Source organism: Hypanus sabinus, chromosome 15, assembly GCF_030144855.1.
Source record: "Hypanus sabinus isolate sHypSab1 chromosome 15, sHypSab1.hap1, whole genome shotgun sequence".
NCBI classification, from domain to species: Eukaryota; Metazoa; Chordata; class Chondrichthyes; order Myliobatiformes; family Dasyatidae; genus Hypanus; species Hypanus sabinus.
Genome location: NC_082720.1, coordinates 81495797 through 81516775, shown reverse-complemented (window position 1 = coordinate 81516775; position 20979 = coordinate 81495797). Strand labels below are relative to the sequence as shown.

Below are 20979 nucleotides of genomic sequence, written 5' to 3'. Positions count from 1 at the left end.
CAGTGAATTGTAGGGATGGTGAACAGCAAGGCAGAGGAATACAAATACATAATTCCCTAAAAGTTGTGTCACAGGTAGTCGGGCTGGTGAAAAAGGCCTTAGACGTGCTGGCCTTCATCAGTCAGGGAATTGAATATAGCAGTTGGGATGTCATGTTATGGCTATACAAAATATAGGTGAGGCCACATTTGGAGTATTGTGTTCAGTTTTGATTCCCCTGCTGTATGATACACACCATTAAGACAGAAAGCGCATGGAGGAAATTTACAATATGTTGCTGCACTCAGGACTGAGTTATGGAGAGAGATTGAGCTATTATTTCTGTCCCTCACATAACCAGGTCTCTGGAACGGCAACAACTCTGTTCATCCTCCTTATCCTTAATACTACTAGCACTGCAAAAATCCTTTTGCAGTTGTACAGGGCCCTGGTGAGACCACACCTGGAGTATTGTGTACAGTTTTGGTCTCCAGGGTTAAGAAAGGACATCCTGGCTGTAGAGGAAGTGCAGCGTAGATTCACGAGGTTAATTCCTGGGTTGTCTGGACTGTCTTACGCAGAGAGGTTAGAGAGACTGGGCTTGTACACGGTGGAATTAAGGAGATTGAGAGGGGATCTGATTGCAACGTATAAGATTATTAAGGGATTGGACAAGATAGAGGCAGGAAATATGTTCCAGATGCTGGGAGAGTCCAGTACCAGAGGGCATGGTTTGATAATAAGGGGTAGGTCACTTAGGACAGGGTTAAGGAAAAACTTCTTCTCCCAGAGAGTTGTGGGGGTCTAGAATGCACTGCTTCGGAAGGCAGTGGAGGCCAATTCTCTGGATGCTTTCAAGAAGGAGCTAGATAGGTATCTTATGGATAGGGAAATCAAGGGATATGGGGACAAGGCAGGAACTGGGTATTGATAGTGAATGATCAGCCATGATCTCAGAATGGCGGTGCAGGCTCAAAGGGCCAAATGGTCTACTTCTGCACCTATTGTCTATTGTCAGTGAAATAAACATACTTCAGCTCTTAAGTCTCGCCATGTTTACCAACCTGTTCTTTGCTGTCCTTCCTTTCAGTCTTACTTGTCATACCATTTTCTCATCTTCATCCCTACCGCTTTGATTTAAACCCAAGCAAACCTCGCAGTGATAATACTGATTCCCCTCCAGTTGAGGAGCAAATTGTTTTGTTTGTATAGGTCCCATCTGCATTGGAAGACTACCCAATGATCTATAAATCTGAAGCCTGCCCTTCTGCATCGGCTCCTTAGCCACATATTGAACTGCACTATAGGCATCTATTTCTCATTTCATTGGCACATGACATGGATAGTAATCCTGAGATTATATTGGATGGTTCAAGATAGTACCAAACTGTGACTTAAGTTGAGTTGCTGTTTAGTTTTAGTTCTTTTTAAATTTTTTTTTACATTTATAAGACTAGTTTAGGTTTTGGGTTATTGTAGCGAGTTAGGGGTCAGTTAGGGTTTAGGAATAGAGATATGGGGGAATTAGAGATCAAGCCAGAGTCTCTGTTCTGCAGTCCAAGATCAGTGTGTGAAACATCTGTGGTTGGATGCCAGATGTTGGACAAGCAGAGAGTGAATGAGGCACAACCCCCTACCTCCCCAGATCACCAAGCTGTCAGTGGGTTCCAGAGTCAGTTTCATGCAGGCAGGAGAAACAATGTCCCCTGGTTTTATTAATCAACGAGACCAGAGTTCAGTGTGATCAGTGTGTCTAAAAGGTCATAAGACAAAAGAGCAAAATTAAGCCACTTGGCCTATCAAGTCTGCTCCGCTAATCCATCGTGGCCGATTTATTATCCCTTACAAACCCACTCTCCTGCCTTTTCCATTACCCACTCTCCTGATGAACCAAGAACCTGTTAACCTTTGATCTTAAATATACTCAATGGCTTGCCTCCACAGCATTCATGATAATAAATTCCACAGAATCATCAACCTCTGGCTAAAGAAATTACTTCTAATTTCAGTTGTAAATGGATGTCCCCCTATTCTGAGGCAGTGTCCTCTGGTCCTACGCTTGCCCACTACATGAAACATCCCCTCCATATCCACTGTATCTAGGCCTTGCAATATTTGATAGGTTTCACAGAGAACCACCCCACCCAATGCTTCTAAACTCCAGCATGTACATGTCCAGAGCTATCAAACATTCCTCACACGTTAACCTGTTTGTTCCCAGAATCATTCTCATGAACTTCATCTGGACACTCTCCAATGCAAGCACATCTTTTCTTAAATAAGAGGCCCAAAATTCCTTGCTATACTCCAAGTGTGGCCTGACCAATGCCTTATAAAGCCTTAACATCACATCCTTGTTCTTATATTCTAGTCTTCTCAAAACATAGGCCAACATTGCATTTACCTTCCTTACCACTGGCTCAACCTGCAAGTTAACCTTTAGGAGATCATGCACAAGGACTCTTAAATCACTTTCAACCTCTGACTTTTAAATATGTTCCCCATTTAGAAAATAGACCCGAATAAGCCCCCTGTATTCTGAATCTTTGCCTCCTGCCAATCAGCCAATCTTTATTCATTGCTTGCATCTTTCCTGTAATACCATGGTCTCTTTATCTTGATAAGCAGCCTCATGTGTGGCAGCTTGGCAAAGGCCTTCTGAAAATCCTAGTAAGCAACATCCATTTGTAGTGTATTTAATATTTCAGTATTATTTGCATAATATTGTAAAGCATTTAAGTAATTTATTATGGGTTATATGTAAGAAGTACGTCAATATCATACACCATTAGACCATCATGTCATTTATCAGCGTCCCAATAAAAACAAAAGGGAAAAAACTATGTAGACAAGTATCCCAACTTCTTTGCTTTACTTTAGATTAGTTTCTAGAGGTATAAAACATAACTCTGGGAATGAGGAAGTTTTAAAACTTTTAGAGCCCAGGGCGACCACCTACCCGTTGAAGAGCAGCATGTTTTTCTTTAAAAGGGGAGAGATACATTTGAGTTTTAAAAAAGGCAGAAAATGGACAAAATTAGCAAGCAATGAGAATGGCCACAGGTTAATAAAAGTGAGTACTGGGCGACAGCAATAATAAATACAAAAAAAAAGAAGCAGAAATGTATGGCTACGTTGGAAAGATAGACACCTTTGATCGTACAACAGATGATGTATACCAAATAAATTGAGCAGTAGTTTGAAGCAAATGAAATAGCCAATGAAAAACAAGTGCCAGTTGTGCTAAGTGCAGCAGTTGAAAAGCTTAGGAGTTTAACTGCTCCAACCAAACCAGGTAAAAGGAGCCTTTTTTATATCATGAACATATTTAGGAATGCTTACAATCAAAACCATTGTTGTTTGCTGAACACTTTAGGCTTCGTAAGTGGAATCAGAAGGAAAGGCAGTCCGCTTCAGCTTATGTGGAAGGATTGAAGAAATTGTCCAAGCATTGTCAGTTCAGTGATGGGCTTAATGATGCACTAAGAAATCATTTCATTTATGGAATCTTACAAGAAAGCATTCAAAAATGGCTTCTAACTGAAGCACAACTCACATTTTAAAGAGCAGTTGAAATTGCTGTATCAATGGAAACTGCAGCCAGAGATACAAGAGACATAAGTAAGTGGCAGTTCTGAATGGAATTGAGTGTAAACAAAATTGCAACATCTAACTGGAAACCTGCCAGGCCAAAAAAATTGTGTTACCATTGTGGCAGGGGCTTACGTATGCCAGACCAATGCAGATTTGAAGGGAACATCGTAGAAAATGCAACAAAGTAGAACACATACAGAAGTACATTGGGCAGACAAAATAAATGGATTACACAGGGAAGAGAAAAAGATTTAAAAAATCAAGTTGCCTTTTCAAAAAGAGCACTACTCTACATGCTGTTAATGAAAAATCTGATAATGATGAGAGTGATGAAGGAGTAGATAGCCTTGAGATTTACAATGTGAAAACTAACAAGAGACAAACAACACGAATGAATCTGCAGATGCTGGAAATAAATAAAAAAACACAAAATGCTGGCAGAACTCAGCAAGCCAGACAGCATCTATGGGAGGAGGTAGTGACAATGCTTCGGGCCGAAACCCTTCATCAGGAGTGAAGTAACATGGGATGGTCGAGGGGGGATAAGAAGTGGGGGGAGGGATGAAGTAGAGAGCTGGGAAGTGATAGGCTGGAGGGAAATGGGCTAGGGGGAAGGTGGAGAATTATGGGAAATAAAAGAGAAAGAAAGGTAGAGCTGGGGGGAGATTATAGTGAGGGGGAAAAAGAGAGAGAAAGAGAACCAGACTGAAATAATAGATAGGGATGGGGGTAAGGGGGGGCAGGGGTATCAACGGAGGTCAGTGAGTTGGATGTTCATGCCGGCAGGAAGGAGGCTACCTAGGCGGGAGATAAGGTATTGCTCCATCGACCTGCGTGTGGCCTCATCTTGTTGATAGAGGAGGCCATGGACAGACATGTCAGAGTGGGAGTGGTCTGTGGAATTGAAGTGTGTGGCCACAGGGAGATCCCGCCACTGCTGGAGGACTGAGCGCTGGTGTTTGGTGAAACAGTCTCCCAGTCTGAGGCAGGTCTCCCCAATGTATAAATGGCCACATCAGGAACATTGGATACAATATATCACCCCAATTGACTCACAGGTGAAGTGGTGCCTCATCTGAAAGGACTGTCTGGGGCCTAGGATGGTGGTGAGGGAAGAAGTGTGGGGGCAAGTGTAGCACTTCTTCCATTTGCAGGGATAAGTGCCTGGAAGGAGGTCAGTGGGGAGGGATGGGGGGGATGAATGGACAAGGGAGTCGCTTAGGGAGCAATCCCTGGGGAAAGCTGAGAGTGGGGGGGGAGGAGAAGATGTGGCTGGTGGTGGGATCCCGGAGGAGGTGGCCGAAGTTGCGGAAGATTACACATTGGATCTGTAACAATATGTTTTGCACCAGAAGTGAAGGGCAAATAAATTAAAATGGAATTAGATACTGGCTCAGCTGTTTCAATCATTACACAATATTTGTTTGAATGACTTTTCAAAGATACTGAACTGAAGCCTGGAGATATACAATTAAGAACTTATACTAGAGAAAAGGTAACCCCTGTGGAATGACATTCATAACAGTGAAATACTACAACCAACAAGCCATATTGGATTTGTAAGTTGTAAAAAAACAGGAGGACCAGCATTGTCAGGTCATGATTGGCTGAGACAACCAAAACTTGATTGGACATCCATCACAATTTGCATGCTACATCCCCTGCAATTGATTCAACCCAAGGCAGACAAAGAAATGTACTGGATGATGCCACAACAATGTTGAGGGATGGCATTGAAAAACAAACATATCAATGGTAAAATAGTGTTAAAGGAAAATGCCACACCCAAGTTTTACAAAGCCTGTCCAGCTCCTTATACAATCTGTGATAAAGTAACCACAGAGCTAGATCACTTTGAGTTCGCAGGGTTTCTTTCCAAGGTTGATTAGAGCTCATGGGCAATGCAGGTGGACCCAGAAGCCAAGAAGAATGAGTCTGTCAGGACCTGTGGTGATTTTAAGGTCAACATGAACCCCTACTGAAAGAAGATCAATACCCTTTGTCTAGGATAGAGGATACCTTTGTAAATATTTCTGGAGGAAAACACTTCACCAAAGTGGATTTAGCTGAGGTGAACTGACAGCTGAAGATGAAGGAAGAGTCCAAAGAGATCTCAACATAAACTTTCATAAAGTGCTTTATTGCATTAATAGGCCGATTTATGGTCTAGCATCTGAACTTGCTCTCTAGGAGAAAGCTATTGATAAGTTGTTGCAAGGCTGCCAGGCACACAGTGTTACCTGGATGATGTCAGGGTCTCGGCTTGAAGCGTCTACTGTTTCACTTCCATAGATGCTGCCTGACCTCCTCAGTACATCTCCTGTTTTATGTTTGTTGCTTTGGATTTTGAGCATCGGCGGAATTCCTCATGTTTATCATTGCTACTGGTGAGGATGACAAGAAATATCTCAAAAATCTGAAGCCAGTGTCAAAAAGGTTGGAAAATTATGTGCACAGAGTACTATATGACAAATCTGAATTCTGTAAACCAAGCATCACTTACTGTGGTTGCACCATTGACGTATAAGTTTAACACAAGTGTGCTGAGAAAGTACAAGCAATAGTGGATGCCCCAAGGCCAAAGCACTTTTCACAGCTGAGGTGCTTTTTAGGATTTGTCAATTACTATGACAGGTTCCTGCCAAACATGGCTATAGCGCTCCACTCCTTGAACACATTATTAGAGATTGAGAAGAAATGGCAATGGATGAAGCAGTGTGAGGTAGCTTTCCAAAAGGCAATGGAAATGGCGACATCAGATGTTATACTGACATATTATGATCCACATTGTCCAGGGAATATTGCATTATGGTATAGGTACAATCGTCTCACACGTTATGAGTGATGGAACTGTATGCCACATAGCCTTTGCATCATGTTTCGCTGTAGAGCAAAAGCTAGCTACAACAAATTGACAGAGAGACCTTGAGTCTGGTTTGGGCGTAAAATGTTCGACCAGTACTTTTATGGGAGAGAGTTTATCCTCATTAAATGTTCATCAATCATTCACATCCATTTTGAATGCAAAAATGGAGTTCCACTAACAGCAGCAGCATGACTGCGAAGATAGGTTCTGTTCTGTTCCCTGGAGGACACAATTATAAGATTAAATTTAAGAGGACTGCCGATCATGGAAAGCTGATGGATTGTCCTGTTTACCCTTGGAAAAAGAAATAACTGAACCATTTACAAAAGAGGTCACTTCTCTTGACATATAAGTTGAAAGTCTCCCTATGATGGTAGAGATAATCCAAAGGGAAACCAGAAAAGACCCCACACTGCCTTGAGTCAACATGGCAACACAAAATGGCTGGAATGTGCAGCAGAAATTCCAGTACCCTTATTTTTACCACCACTGGGATGAACTTTCCCTTGACAAGAGTTGCTTTGGGTGGACATTGAGAGTTGTTGTAGCATCCTTGTTGAGAGCTAATAAGTTGAAGGAGCAATGTAGAGGTAGGGCATAGTGAAAATGGAAATGTTGGCTTGAAGCTTTGTCCAGAAGCCAGGGACAGATCAGCAGATTGAGCTGCTTGCCATTTACTGCTTAGAATGCCACCACATTCAGAGATGCCAAAAGCAGTGCCTCCCCAACCCTGGGTATGGCCTGCATTGTCATGGCAGAGGATTGATGTGATTTTACCAGCACATTCATAGCTACAAATTTCTTGGTAGTTGAGGATGCAGCTACAAAGTGGCTGTATGTGTCCCCTATAGCCTCCATTACAGCCTCGCACACTGTAGATGTGTTGAGAAGCCTCTTCTCAAGGATTGGTGTTCAAGCACACTTAGTCAGTGACAATGGACCACAGTTTTTTGCAGAACAGTTTCAGTCATTCCTGAAATGGAATAAGTTATATTACATCTACACTGTACAATTCATGTACAAATGGCTAGATGGAAAGGTTTGTCCAGAGACGAAAACATGCTGTATGAGCAATGTCAGCAGAATGCTCTAAACTGAATCAGAAGCTCACCAAATTCCTGCCTGCTATCACAATGCAGCACACTCCACAACCAATAGCTCACCAGTTATTCTGTTCCTGGGTTATCCCTTGCGCTCATGCCTGGATCTCCTCAAACCCAATCTCAGAAGGAGTATGCAGGACAAACAGCTAATCCCAATTGAGGGCTTCTCCATTGACATACAGTCCTGGAGTGGGACTACAGTGATGATGAAAAGTGGGTACTTGGAAAGGCTAAGGACAGAACTAGACTGCGGTCCTACACAGTATAGGTTGAGTTTGATGTCATCCAGAGACAACACATCGATTAGTTCAAAACAACAGTCAATTGTTAGTGAAAAAAGATATCCAGCACTGTCAGAACCACATCCTGCAGTCCCAGAGTCAATTCCTACAGCCACCATGGTGGAGGCCCCAGAATGTGAGATTGTTTCACATTCACAAGTCTCACCTGCCAAACAGAGTGACTTCTGCCCCCTCCCCCAGCCAGGAAAGACATTATCTCACAAGAGTAGGAAATCTACCACAGCAATTAAATCTTTAGAATAAAAGTAAATTTAAAATTTACTACACTGTGTATGGCTATATAGTGGATGTGTTGGGATGCATTCTATACTGAGTTGGGGTTTATTGCTAAGCAGGAAGGAGTGTATCGTATTTAAGATTACAGGAATATTTGAGTAATATTGTAAATATATTGTTTGATTAAGCATTCTTTGTTTACTTAATTCATTATATTTATATGTAAGAACTATATGAATGGTATAAGTCATTATGCCACCATGTCATAGGTGAGCCTCTCACTAAAAAAACGAAAAGCAATCTACGTAGACCAATATCCTGACTCCTGCGTATTCTTTTTGACTAGTTTCTGGTGTTACAAAACATAACACTACCATCTCTCTTTTGTCTATTCCTCAAAGAATTCCAATAAATTAACCAAGCAAGATTTGCTCTTCAAGAAACCATGCTGACTTTGGCCTACTTCATTATGTGCCACCAAGTACCCTGAGATCTCATCCTTAATAATAGATTCCAGCATCTTTCCAGCCACTTAAGTCAGGCTAACTGGCCTATAATTTTCTTTCTTTTGCCTCCTCCCTTCTTAAAGTGTTGAGTGACAGTTGCAATTTTCCAGTCCTCTAGAACCAGTCCAAAATGTTGTGATTGTTGAAAGATCATTAATTATGCTTGCACAGTTTCTATAGCTACCTCTTTCAGGACCCTGTGGTGTTGTCCATATGGTCCAGGTGATTTATCTACCTTCAGATCTTTCAGCTCCCCAAGCAACTTCCCCTTAGTAATAGCAACTTCCCTCACTTCTACCCCATGACAGAACCCTGGGGTCAATGCTGAAGATCGAGGCCCAATGGTTGAGTTGGAAGTATGGAAGTCGAGGACCATTAGCCAAAGCCAAAGCTGTGAATCTCAGCAAGTGTGCTGGTAAGACAAAAGCCTGTGTTCTGCAGGCCCAAGTCTCATGGAGACTGGAGTTGGGTTGTAGGATTGTGTATATGCATGGGTGGTGGGGAGGAATGGAGCTTGCTTTGCTGTTGTTGTGTTGTTGCTTGTTGTGTTCTATGTTGTTCTGCCGAGTATTGTAGCCATGTTGGCGCCAAAATGTGCAGTGACCCTTGCGGGCTGCCCCAGCATAGCCTTGAGCGTGTGGGTTGGCAACATAAATTGTGAATTTCACTGTATGCTTTGAGGTAAATGTGACAAATAGACTTGAATCCTGGAATCCTGGAACAACAGGGACCACGACCTCTGGCTGTTCAAACTCCCCTATGAGAATGTCCCATATCCACTGTAATGGCATCCTTGATCCTGGCAACAGGGAAGCCACGTATCATCCTGGAATATTGATTTCAGCCATAGAAATGCCGATGTGCACCCTTACTATGGATCCCCTATCATTATCGCTTGGCCTAACGTCACTCTTCCCTAGTTATTTTCAGAGCTTGGCACTATGCAATTGACCTGGCTATTACTGCTCACCTGTGAAAGATCAACACTCCCACCCACCAACAATATACAAAAGGGTTGTTACATGGCCACCATGGAACAATTAACAGTTTGTTTATTAGCCTTACTTCTCCTGCTGGTCAGCATTTCAGCAATTTAGCACTCCAATATTCTTCTGAGACAACCAATAGGGCTTCATTTAATATTGCATTTCAGATGGTGCACCCCTATCATTGGCACATTCCCTCACTGCTGTTCTAGCCTCTTTGGTAGGAAATTTACAAATGCTTGGCTAGCTTAGAGAGCGAACAATAGAAAAAAGCTCAATTCAGCAAAATCGACTGGCAATTCAATCAGATCTGTGGAAAATAAGTAGAGACTGTGCAGTTGCAGAACATATTCCTCACTAAGTCCTTAAAACTAGACTTTTATGCATATTTCTGTGCTTATTCTTGACCCTGATACTTACCAGATCAGAATGTTAATGATTGTAATGGTTCGGATATTATGGGTTTTTAACAACTGAGTAAATGGAACAGATTTTACTTTATAATTCTTTATGTGCTCGAGCTGGAAGAAAAGCAGAGAATGCAAAATTGCATTAGCTTAACAGAAATATGTCAGTATTATTTTCCACATCTCTTGGTTCATATGAATGATCCTAAAGACTGATCATTCACAATTTGTCTTGTGACTTTTTATGTGGGTACCCAGACTTGTATTTCAATTGCAAGGGCTTTCACCATCGTCCAAAAGTAACAATCATTCACCTTTCCAAACTGTCAGCAATTCCTGACCAGTGTAAAATTAATTTGAGCACAATGAATTCCATTGCTTGATAAAATGAGCTGAATATTCCACTTTTAAATTCAAATTATGTTCTGGACAGATACAGGATATGAAAAGGGTGAAAAAGACAAATGGTATGTTGGCATTCATAGCAAAAGGATTTGAGTACAGGAGCAGGGAGGTTCTACTGCAGTTGTACAAGGCCTTGGTGAGACCGCACCTAGAATATTGTGTGCAGTTTTGGTCCCCTAATCTGAGGAAAGACATACTTGCCATAGAGGGAGTACAGAGAAGGTTCACCAGATTGATTCCTGGGATGGCAGGACTTTCATTTGAAGAAAGACTGGATCAACTAGGCTTATATTCACTGGAATTTAGAAGACTAAGGGGGAATCTTAATGAAATGTATAAAATTCTAAAGGGATCGGACAGGCTAGATGCAGGAAGATTGTTTCTGATGTTGGGGAAGTCCAGAACGAGGGGCCACAGTTTAAGGATAAAGTGGAAGCCTTTTAGGACTGAGATGAGGAAAAATTTCTTCACACAGAGAGTGGTGAATCTGTGGAATTCTCTGCCACAGGAAACAGTTGAGGCCGGTTCATTGGCTATATTTAAGAGGAAGTTAGATATGGCCCTTGTGGCTAAAGGGATCAGGGGGTATGGAGAGAAAGCAGGTACAGGGTTCCTGAGTTGGATGATCAGCCATGATCATACTGAATAGTGGTGCAGGCTTGAAGGGCCAAATGGCCTACTCCTGCACCTATTTTCCATGTTTCTACGTTTCTAAGATGCATGTTGATTAATGGGGCAGACTCTGTAAATGGTGTTTTTAAGCTTAATTACATTTTTTGTAAGAATGCTCAATTATTGACTATTTCAGCTGAGGACTCCGCTGTTTAATATTGATTATCCTTTCTGGTGATTTCATAAATCCCTGCATTCCACTATTTAGAAAAAGTGGCATTTGTATGCCAACTCAAAAGCTCAACCTTCTCACTTTCTTGTTATCACAAACCATAGAGTTCACATCCACTAACAGCCGTTAATAAGCCAAGGAGAAGGCTGCATGATTTGGAGAGGGAATAGTGAATTGACCTTGCAGCTAATCAGAGTCTTATTCTGATACAGTGTACTGTGTATCTTATGAAGTGATGGTACAAGGCAAAGGCCGTCTCTAAATCCCTTCTACTTAAAAAAGATACAAAAATAAATTTATTCAATAAAAGCTCTGACATACAATTCATGCTGAACTTGATAACAGTACAGCTCCATATTTGTCAGGATTTTGATGTCTTATTTTTATCCAGTGCACACACAGCTGAGAATTTATATTGATTTGCTTAAGGGCAATGTTGATGTGGGCTTGCCTGTGAAATTATTAATGGTGAAGCAGTCTGGTAAACCTGAACAAAGGAAGTGAAACCTACCTGTCACACTTGGAATGTAAGAGAAATGAGAACAACTGAGATAAAAGTGTTGTTCTGTATTAAAGGACTGAAGAACCACTCAGAAAAAAAAAGATGGCATTGTTGCAATACCTCAAGTTCACTGAAAAGCATCGCTGGAGGAGTGACACCATTTTTCTTTGCCATGAGTCGAATTATTGATTCAGCTTCCTCTATTCTTCCTTTAGATAATAGCCAGCGTGGAGATTCAGGAATAAACCTAGAAGTAAATGAGTAATTTCATAACATGATTATTGAAGCTCTGATGGACTTGTGAAATTACTACAAAGATACTCCTTGATAATGGATATCATGAAATTATGTTCATATTTATGAGCAGATTCTGAAATCACAGAAGACTGACGTGGCATAAGTGGTGTTTATTGTTGATTTTAACTTTTGACAAGCTTTGTAAGGTCTCAGGTTGTGAACATTTCTGGCAAATGTCTACAACTGAAACATTCTCACCAAAACACTGGATGCGTACGGGAGATAGGAGGAAGAATACAAATCAGGAGAATAAAAAGGCAAAGAGGGCATTTAAAACATGTAGGGAATAAAGAAAATGATGATGCTGATATTCATAAGGAAAAAAAATTAATAACAGAATCATGGAATAGAAGAAAAAAATTCTGTATATGGACTGGTGAAAACAAAATCAAAAACTAAAGTAGGTAAGCATAAAGGAAATGAGTGCAATTAGAAACTTCAATAATGTTTAAAATAGCAGTTCACTCTGTCAGAAATATATGGGAAGAAATCAAACCATTACTGTAAAAGAACCTCTGGTGAAAAACATCAATGGAAATCTTTCTGCAACAATACCAGAGTGAAAATAAATATGTCAGAGTAACCTTGCCATGGAATTCATATCCAAATGGCACTACATAGTACCATTAATATATAATTCTTTGTCTTGAAAATTCACCCCATTGATTTAATTATCAAAGGCAGTAGATGTGCTTTTTCAAAATATATTGTGTCACACTGTTTGCCAAGGATGAATTGTGTCACATATATACAGTACATCATAAGGACAAGAAAGAAATGACTAGAAATTCACTTGATCCATAATAGCAAATACAGCACAGTGTACTTACAAAATCTGATTCATGCCAGAGCACTAGGATTGTGGATTTAGATCTCAGACTTTTATCTGCAGTAGTACAAGCATATTTTCATTGGGCAACATTTCTAACAACGTATGATTGAATTTAGTGAAGCTGTCAGCACTTAGCCTTCAGCCAATACTTAGGTTCAAATAAAGGGCATCCCTTTCCTCCTTCACTAAGTCTAATGTCTATGTATGTGGTGCAACTCCTCAATAAAACAAGAAAATGTGTCCTTCGCTCATATTTCTTACACCATAGAAGGAGGCCATTTGGGCTCTCAGGTCCATGTAGACCCATACTACAATCCCATTCCCCACTAATTTTCCTATATCCTATCCTTGCCACATTCCCATCAACTCTTCTCTGATTCTAGCATTTAGCATTATATTAGAATCATGTACAGTGGCCAATTTAGCTAAAAATCTGTAAACCTTTGCAATGTGGGAGGAAAACAGAGCATGAACTAGAAACCCATATGATGATAGAGAGAAAATAGAAACTCTGTTCTGACATGCACCCAACCATGCCAGCATCTGGCGTTTAGATGCTCTAACTCTCCGGAATATAGATAGCTGACATGGCCCCATTAAAGATTCAGGACTGTCCTGCTAATTGGCAATCATGCTTTGGTTGCCAGGAATTGAGTATTTAAAGAGCATCTGAATGGAGCCTTAGTGCTCAGTTATTAGCCAACCAGAAATATCGTCTAGCGTTTCGCTTTGTGCTCGGTTCTCAGTCCAGTTTTATTGCTTGTCTCAATCCCAGCCTCGGTTATTCCAGCGTTTGGGTCCAAACCATCCACGTCAAAGACTCTCGTTACAGTACGATTGAGACCAGAATGGGCACAGTGGGGTATCAGAATCTTTCGCCCACTGTGACCAGCCACAGAGAGATTTCCAGACAGAGCCTGGAGTTACATGACCTCCAGGAATCCATTTGTCAACTTTCACAAGGAGGAAGTCAGAATTGCTTGAGAGAGCCAGTCAGTCTCTCTGTGGAGCCAGTACAACTTTGTGCCCTGGAGAGATTTGACAGTGACCCATGCTTTTTCCATGGCTTCCTCATTCAATGCTCATTATTGTTCGAACTCCAGCCGACCCTGTTCCCTTCAGAGGTGGAAAGGTGACCTTCATTATCTGACTGGAAGAGCCCTGGCCTGGGCACTGCACATTGGGAATGAAGGTCGGAGGCTTGCTCAGATTCCAGCAATTTGTAGCCACTGTGAGGAGGGTGTTCCATCACCCTGATGGAGCCAGATGAACCTCAGACCATCTGATGAAGATTTGACAGGGTTTATTGTCAGTGGCTGACTATGCTATCGAGTTTTGAACCTTGGTCCATGAGAGTGGCTGGAACAGGGAGGCCTTGTCCACTCTATACCACCACAGACTCTAAGATGAATGGAAGGACACCCTCGCCTTGGGAGAGCTAACAGCGGACTTACAGGTTCTGATTGTCTCTTTAATCATCCAGCTGAGTGTAAGTAGGACTACATCAAGAGGTTGAAGAGGGCTAGCCCAAGCCTCAGTGCATCATAGTTCCACCCCTGATCTTGGGCCACAACCAGCCAATCTCCGGCTCAGGATCCTGTTGAGCCCATGCAAATTGGCTGCATAAGGATATCAGCTGATGAGAAGTTCTGGCCTCGGAGTTGAGGTTGCTGCTATCTCTGCAGGAAGGCAGGCCCTGTGCAGGCCAAGTGTCTGAAGCTGTAGCTGTTGGGAGATCTGTTAAAGCTGTCTGGTGTCGGGAGGACTGTGACATAGCAGCTACTATCTCCAATCTCACAGATTTTGGTGTCTCACTGAGGGCTGAGAGCTCCTGGGGTATGAACTGATTTCCAGAACTTCCATCTGCTCAACATACCACTGCAGGAATTGAGCCAGCACATGCCTGCAACTGTCCCAGATGGCTGCTTGTTGGGCTCCGGGCAGATTTGGCAGCAGACATTGTCCTTGCGTATGGGGATAGAAGATCATGCGGAGGACATTCGTTCCCACATTATTGAGTCTCTTCACATACTTCTGAACCTTGGACACCCTTGGCTGTCCCAGCATAAGTTTTCCATGAACTGGAAGGAAGGGAGAATCAGTGCATGGACCAGTCACTGCAAGAAATGTTTTTGGCTTGGTGCTCTGACCCCCAGACTTTCCTGAGACCAGTGGCTGATGAGTGGACAGACTTCTGTTCAGGGCAACCTGGAACCTTTAGGACACACAGTTCTGCCTTCAAGGGCAGACAAGCTAGCTCCAGACAACAGCCCCGTGTGGTTTCTGACCCTATCCAGTCACGGGTGCGCTGGAACTAGATCTGTAGTTCAGGAGCAAACAAAGGAGGTGCCCAGGCAGTCCGGGACTCTACCAACTAAGCCAAAGGGCTCCAGTTGCCAGGTCCCATTGAAGGGGAAGGTTCCAAACCAGAGACCCTTGAAGCCTAGTCCCAGGAGCACACGGATCATTTGCTGCACTTCGTTGCTGGTGTCTGAGGATATGGACAAGGATCTGGAATGTGATTTGGCCTTATGGAGGAGATTCCAGGGTCTGCTGAATAACACTTGCTAACTAAGGAGCCTCAGGAGTCATTCTTCCATCTTCAAGGATTTAGAAGGCGTCTTCAGCAAAGCAAAGACCTTGACTCTTCCACCGCAAACCCAACAACTGTGCAATAGTTCTACTGCCTGGTATTTGCACTCCATGGGCTCAGTTATTCACACTCTTAGGCCAGACAGAAGTACTGTGGAGGAGTATATTAAGGAGGCTTTTGCCCAGAATTCATATTCTGCCCTCCATCACTACAGCTGGTGCTGGCTTCTTCTTTGTACAGGAAAAAGGATGGGAGCCTATGGCCGTGCATTGATTATAGAGGGTTGAATTGCATAATGGTCAAGAATCATTACCCTCTTTCACTCATGAACAGTGCCTTTGAGATTCTCCAAGAGGCAAGAGTATTCTTGAAGCTAGACTTGTGGTGTGTGTACAATCTGGTTTGCATAAAGGAGGGTGACTAGTGGAAGATGGGATTTGACACACTGACTGGCACTATGAGTACCTGGTCATGCCTTTCAGCTTGTGAATGCGCCAGTAGTTTTTCAGGTGTTTATAAATGATGTGCTCCGTACATATGCCTCTGTCTACTTGGATGACATCCTAATTTTCTCAAAGTCCATGGAGGAGCACATTACTCATGTCAGAGATATCCTGAAGAAGATTCTTGATCATAGACTTTACATCAAACTGGAGAAGTCTGAATTTCATGTAAAAGCTATTTCCTTTTTGGGCTCCATCATCTCTAATGGCAATCTCAAAATGAAACCTAGTAAGACACTGGCAGTCGGAGCTTGGCCACAACCATCCAGTGTGGAAAAAAGTCTATTGATTCCTGGGATCTACCAAATTTTACAAAATTTTATCAGAAACATCAGCTCAGTGGCAACTCTGCTGACAGCAGTTCATGACAGCCCCCGTCTTGATTGCACCTAACCCGGACCCTCCCTTCATCATGGTTGGGATTCTCCTTCACATTGTCTGGACATTGATGCCTTGGATGACAGAGTGGGTGTAGTGTTATCTCAACGGCCACCTTTTGACAATAAACTGCACCCGCATGCATTTGTATCCAGGTGACTATCCCCAGCAGAAGTGCACTATGACATTGGAAATAGAGAGCTGCTTGCAGTCAAATAGGCTCTGGAGGAATTGAGTCACTGGCTTGAGGGAACCAAAAACCCTTGATTCATATAAACAGACCACAAGGACCTGGCTTATATTCTGAAGGCCAAGACATTGAATTCCAGGCAAGCTAGGTAGTCTCTTTCTTTAATCAATTTAATTTCGTCCTGACCTGTTGACCAGGGTCAAAGAACTAGAAGCAAGATGCCTCACCCCATCAGTTCAACAAACCTGAATGAAAGGAGGAGCCAACCACCATTTTGTCCCAAGCCTATGTGATAGCACCAATTTGTTGGGGAATCAACACACTTGTTTGCTAGGCCCAGGCGCAAGGAAATATTCCTCAGAACAGCCCTTTGGGTCACCTATTCATTCCTAGTACTGTCTGATCTCAGGTTCTTCAAGGGGGATATGCATTGAGAATGCTCCCTCTTCCAGGAATTGCCAGGACATCCGAGTTCATTCAGAAAAGATATTGGTGGTCTGCAATGGTGAGAGAGGTCCGTCCATTAATATGCACAGGCATGCATGGTGTGTACCTGGAATAAGGAGACACACACCCAACCTTAACAGCTCCTTCATCCTCTGCCTGTTCTGGACAGACCATGGGCACCCAACTCCATGGACTTTGTCACAGGTCTTCCTCCTTCCATGTGAAGACCATTATCATGGTCATTGAGGATCATTTTTCAAAGGCCTTCAAATTTATTGCCTTGGACAGACTTCCATCTGTGGTGAAATAGCTAAAATTGTCCTGCAGCCAGGTTTTCTGGATCCACAGTTCCTGGTGAAAATTGTGTCAGATCGTGACCCACAATTCGCATCATGTTTTTGGAGGGCATTCTATAAGTTGATTGGGGCAACGGTGAGTCTTTCCTCTGGGATTCACCTTCAGTCCAACAGCCAGGCAGAGTGGGTGAACCAACATTTGGAACGAACTTTTGAGGTGCCTGGCCTCTGAAAGACTGGACAAATTTTGTGGCCATTTGATGTGGGCAGAGGTCGCCCACAACACTTCACGGCATTTGGTGCATGGGATGTTCCCTTTCGAATGCCAACTCTTCCCTGAGCAGGAGGCCAAGGTTGGGGTTCCTATAGCTGAAGATTTAGTCCGACGCTGTAAGGAAAGGTTTTGTTGTTTTTTACCCGGAAAGTTGAAGTAAAAAGCTAATCTCAACAGGAGACAGGGATCAGCTTTTCAGCTTGGGCAACAGGCCTGGCTGTGTACTAAAGATTTGCCCCTCCAAGCAAAATCCAGGAAAATGATGCCCAAGTTCATAGGTCCCTTCAAGAATCTCAGGAGAGTAAGCTTGCAGCTCCCGAGGACCCACTTTCCACATCTCCACATTAAAACACCAGCCTGTTTAGCCCCAATACCATCAAGTCCACCACTGCCCAGGTTTGTTGATGGGAACTGGTCTTCACTCTGAGAAGAATTTTGGATTCACGAAATGTTCTGGGAAAGATTCAGACCTGAGGAATGGTGCTGGGTTCCTAAAAAGAACATCTTGAATCTTGTTCTCATCCATGGCTACAATCATTGTCTCTCCAAACAGCCAGGGCTGCCAGGAGTCGGTCATGGTGTGGGGTCCTGTTATGACCCACTCTCAACTGTGCCAGCTTCTGGAATTTAGACACTCTAACTCACTGGAATATGGACAGCTGGCACGGCTCTTCAAAAATTCAGGACCACCCTACTAATTGGCAGTCATGTTTTGGCCACCAAGAATTGAATATTTCAAGAACACCTGAACAGAGCCTCAATGCTCAATCGTAAGCCCAACCAGAGATATCATCTAGCATTTCGTTTTGTGCTCAGTTCTCAATCCAGTTTTATTCCGTATCTTGATCCTAGCCTCAGATGCTCTGGCATTTGTTCCAAACCATCTTCGTTGAGGAATCTCATCACCAACTCCACACAAACAAGCAAGGTGGATAATAGGAAAATTTTCAACATGAACCAGTCTGGCCATTCTCATCAGATCTCTCTCATTAACAAGGCATTTTCCTCCTCAGAACTGTTGTTCACTGAATTTGTTTTTTGTTTTCTTTACCATATCATTCTCTGTAAATGCTAGAAACTGTTGTGTATGAAAGCCTCAGGAAATCAGCAGTTCTTGAGATACTCGGAACAGCCCATCTGGCACCAACCTTCATTCCATTATTGAGGTCGCTAGGTCACATTTCTTCACCATTCTGATGCTTGGACTGAAAAAGAACTGAACCTCTTCACCATGTCTGTGTGCTTTTATGCATTCAATTGCTACCTCGTGATTGTCTGATTGGATATTTACATTAATGAGCAAATTCATAGGCATACACAGTAAAGTGGCCACTGAGTGTAATTATTACAGGTGCTGAATCAACAGTAACTTTAACACTTGGAAAGGTGACATCACAAAACCTTGAGTTAGATTAAATATTAAATGGCAAATCTTATAAATATGACAAATTTTTAAGGATAGGTAAAAAGTTTTGTATTTGTGAGGAACCCAGCTAATCCAGATGCAAAAGATTGATTTAATATTGTAGGTCACAAGTTGATGTTATTGCACAGCTGAAGTTACTTCCAAACACAATCTTGTTGGTCAGGGTCATCCAGCAATATAAGGGCATTTCCTATTGATTAAATATATTGAATATTGAAATATTCACATACCACCACAACGGAATATACACCAAACAAATGAGAGCCAAGGTCAATGTCAGCATCCGCCATTCCCTTATGAAATATGCCAAAAAAGGCAGGATCATATAGCCCATGGCATAAAAGATGCCAACTCCAAGTGTAGAGTATGTAATTCGAATGGATTTTGAAAGAAGTTCAGATCCTGCAAGCCAAGTATAACCACAGTCAGAGCACAGTCATTTTGCTTGAATGCCACTCTGAAACTTCAATATTCAACTATAAACGTATTAAGTTATATACTTAAACCATAATCAAGCAATGTGAAGCCCTAAGTATTTCACAAATCACTGATGAAACAGTATGAAATAAAAAGCAGCACATTATAGAGATTATAATTTAATTTTTAATAGTTTCTCAGGGCTTTTGAATGTTTCTACGTTTGTAGATTGATTCAATCTTTTTTTACAACTGGTGCACCATTTATATTTGGCTATTTCAATCAATTACATGTGAACATCTGCTCTCTGTATGAGAACCTATTTGAAAGTATTTACCTAAGTGACAGCAGAACACAGTAGAGAAATGCTTCCAGATCTCTGTAGATACTTTCATAAGTAATACGCCTTTCTTTGTTTCTTTGATTTATCACTATCCTTCAGTATTCTAGAAGACGTCATATTGGCTAGTAATTATATATTTGTGGACTAATTGGTAGTCAAATATATATTGTGCATGGGATTGCTGCTTACATCAGGAAGAAAAGTAGGGTGGTCAGATTTCAATGGGAATACAGTTGAAGCAGAAATGGGAACACTGTACACTTAAAGTAGCAAGAATCACCTTTCAGGACAGTAGAAAGGATGTGAGTTCAGAACTAGAGCTTTTCACATTAGTAGCAGTTTGGCTCTGTGGGCTAGGAGGAAGGAAAGTCGCATAGGCAGCATTTGGCAAAGTTTCAATCCTAATTGCCAAAAAATCAACAAACTCATTGTTTGTACTTTTGCTGAATGTGAGATGTCAATGGGTTTAATAATAATGATAGTCATCTGTTAGTCTCGTGAGACCATGGATTTGTGCCTTGGAAGGTTTCCAGGGTGCAGGCCTAGGCAGAATTATATGGGCAACTGGAAGCCTTCCCCTCTCTATGCCACCAATGTTGTCCAAGGGAAGGGCACTAGGACCCAAGCAGCTTGGCACCGGTGTCACCGCAGAGCAATCTGTAGTTAAGTGCCTTGCTCAAGGACGCAACACGCTGCCTCAGCTGAGGCTCGAACCAGTGACCTTCAGATCACTAGACCGATGCCTTATCCACTAGGCCATGCGCCAACACAATAATAATAATAATAGAAAGGATTTTATTGATCCTGAGTGAGAAACATTTACAGTAGCAACATTTTAAAATACACTTAGCAGTGTGCAGACTTAATCAATAATAAAGTCAGAGTGTTTAAAAACGATAAGTCAGAGTCACTGCAGATGTCCAGCAGTGGAGAAAAATGCAGGTGTTATCTGTGCATTGCTGGATGCACAGATATTTGGGATATTTAACAAATGAGTATAAAATCTAAATCTAAATCTAACAGTGTTTCATGTGATTTTGTCAAAGTGACATGGCAAATATATATTAATCAATAAACATCAATGTATCATTCATTATTCTAAGTTCAAAGTAAATTTATTATCAAAATATGTATATGTCACCATATACTACCTTAAGATAAATTTGCTTAGAGGTATTAGAAGGGAAAAATGAGAAATATAATAGATCTTCCAATAATGTGCCCAGTACTGTAGTCAGGCTCCCCGGTCTACAACTTCCTGGTTTATCCTCAG

At 42.0% G+C, this 20979-nt stretch overlaps 1 protein-coding gene across 1 annotated transcript in view; it reads right to left on the bottom strand.

Moving 5' to 3' along the window:
* The window catches only part of LOC132405630 (organic cation/carnitine transporter 2-like), a 106053-nt gene that overhangs the window by 63834 nt on the left and 21240 nt on the right, over positions 1 to 20979 (bottom strand). The window contains exons 4-6 of the mRNA XM_059990591.1: positions 19177 to 19348; positions 11831 to 11957; positions 9973 to 10073 (exon numbers count right to left, since the gene is read on the bottom strand). Of these exons, the coding sequence (XP_059846574.1) occupies positions 9973 to 10073; positions 11831 to 11957; positions 19177 to 19348 (400 nt within the window). The remainder of the gene's footprint in view (positions 1 to 9972; positions 10074 to 11830; positions 11958 to 19176; positions 19349 to 20979) is intronic.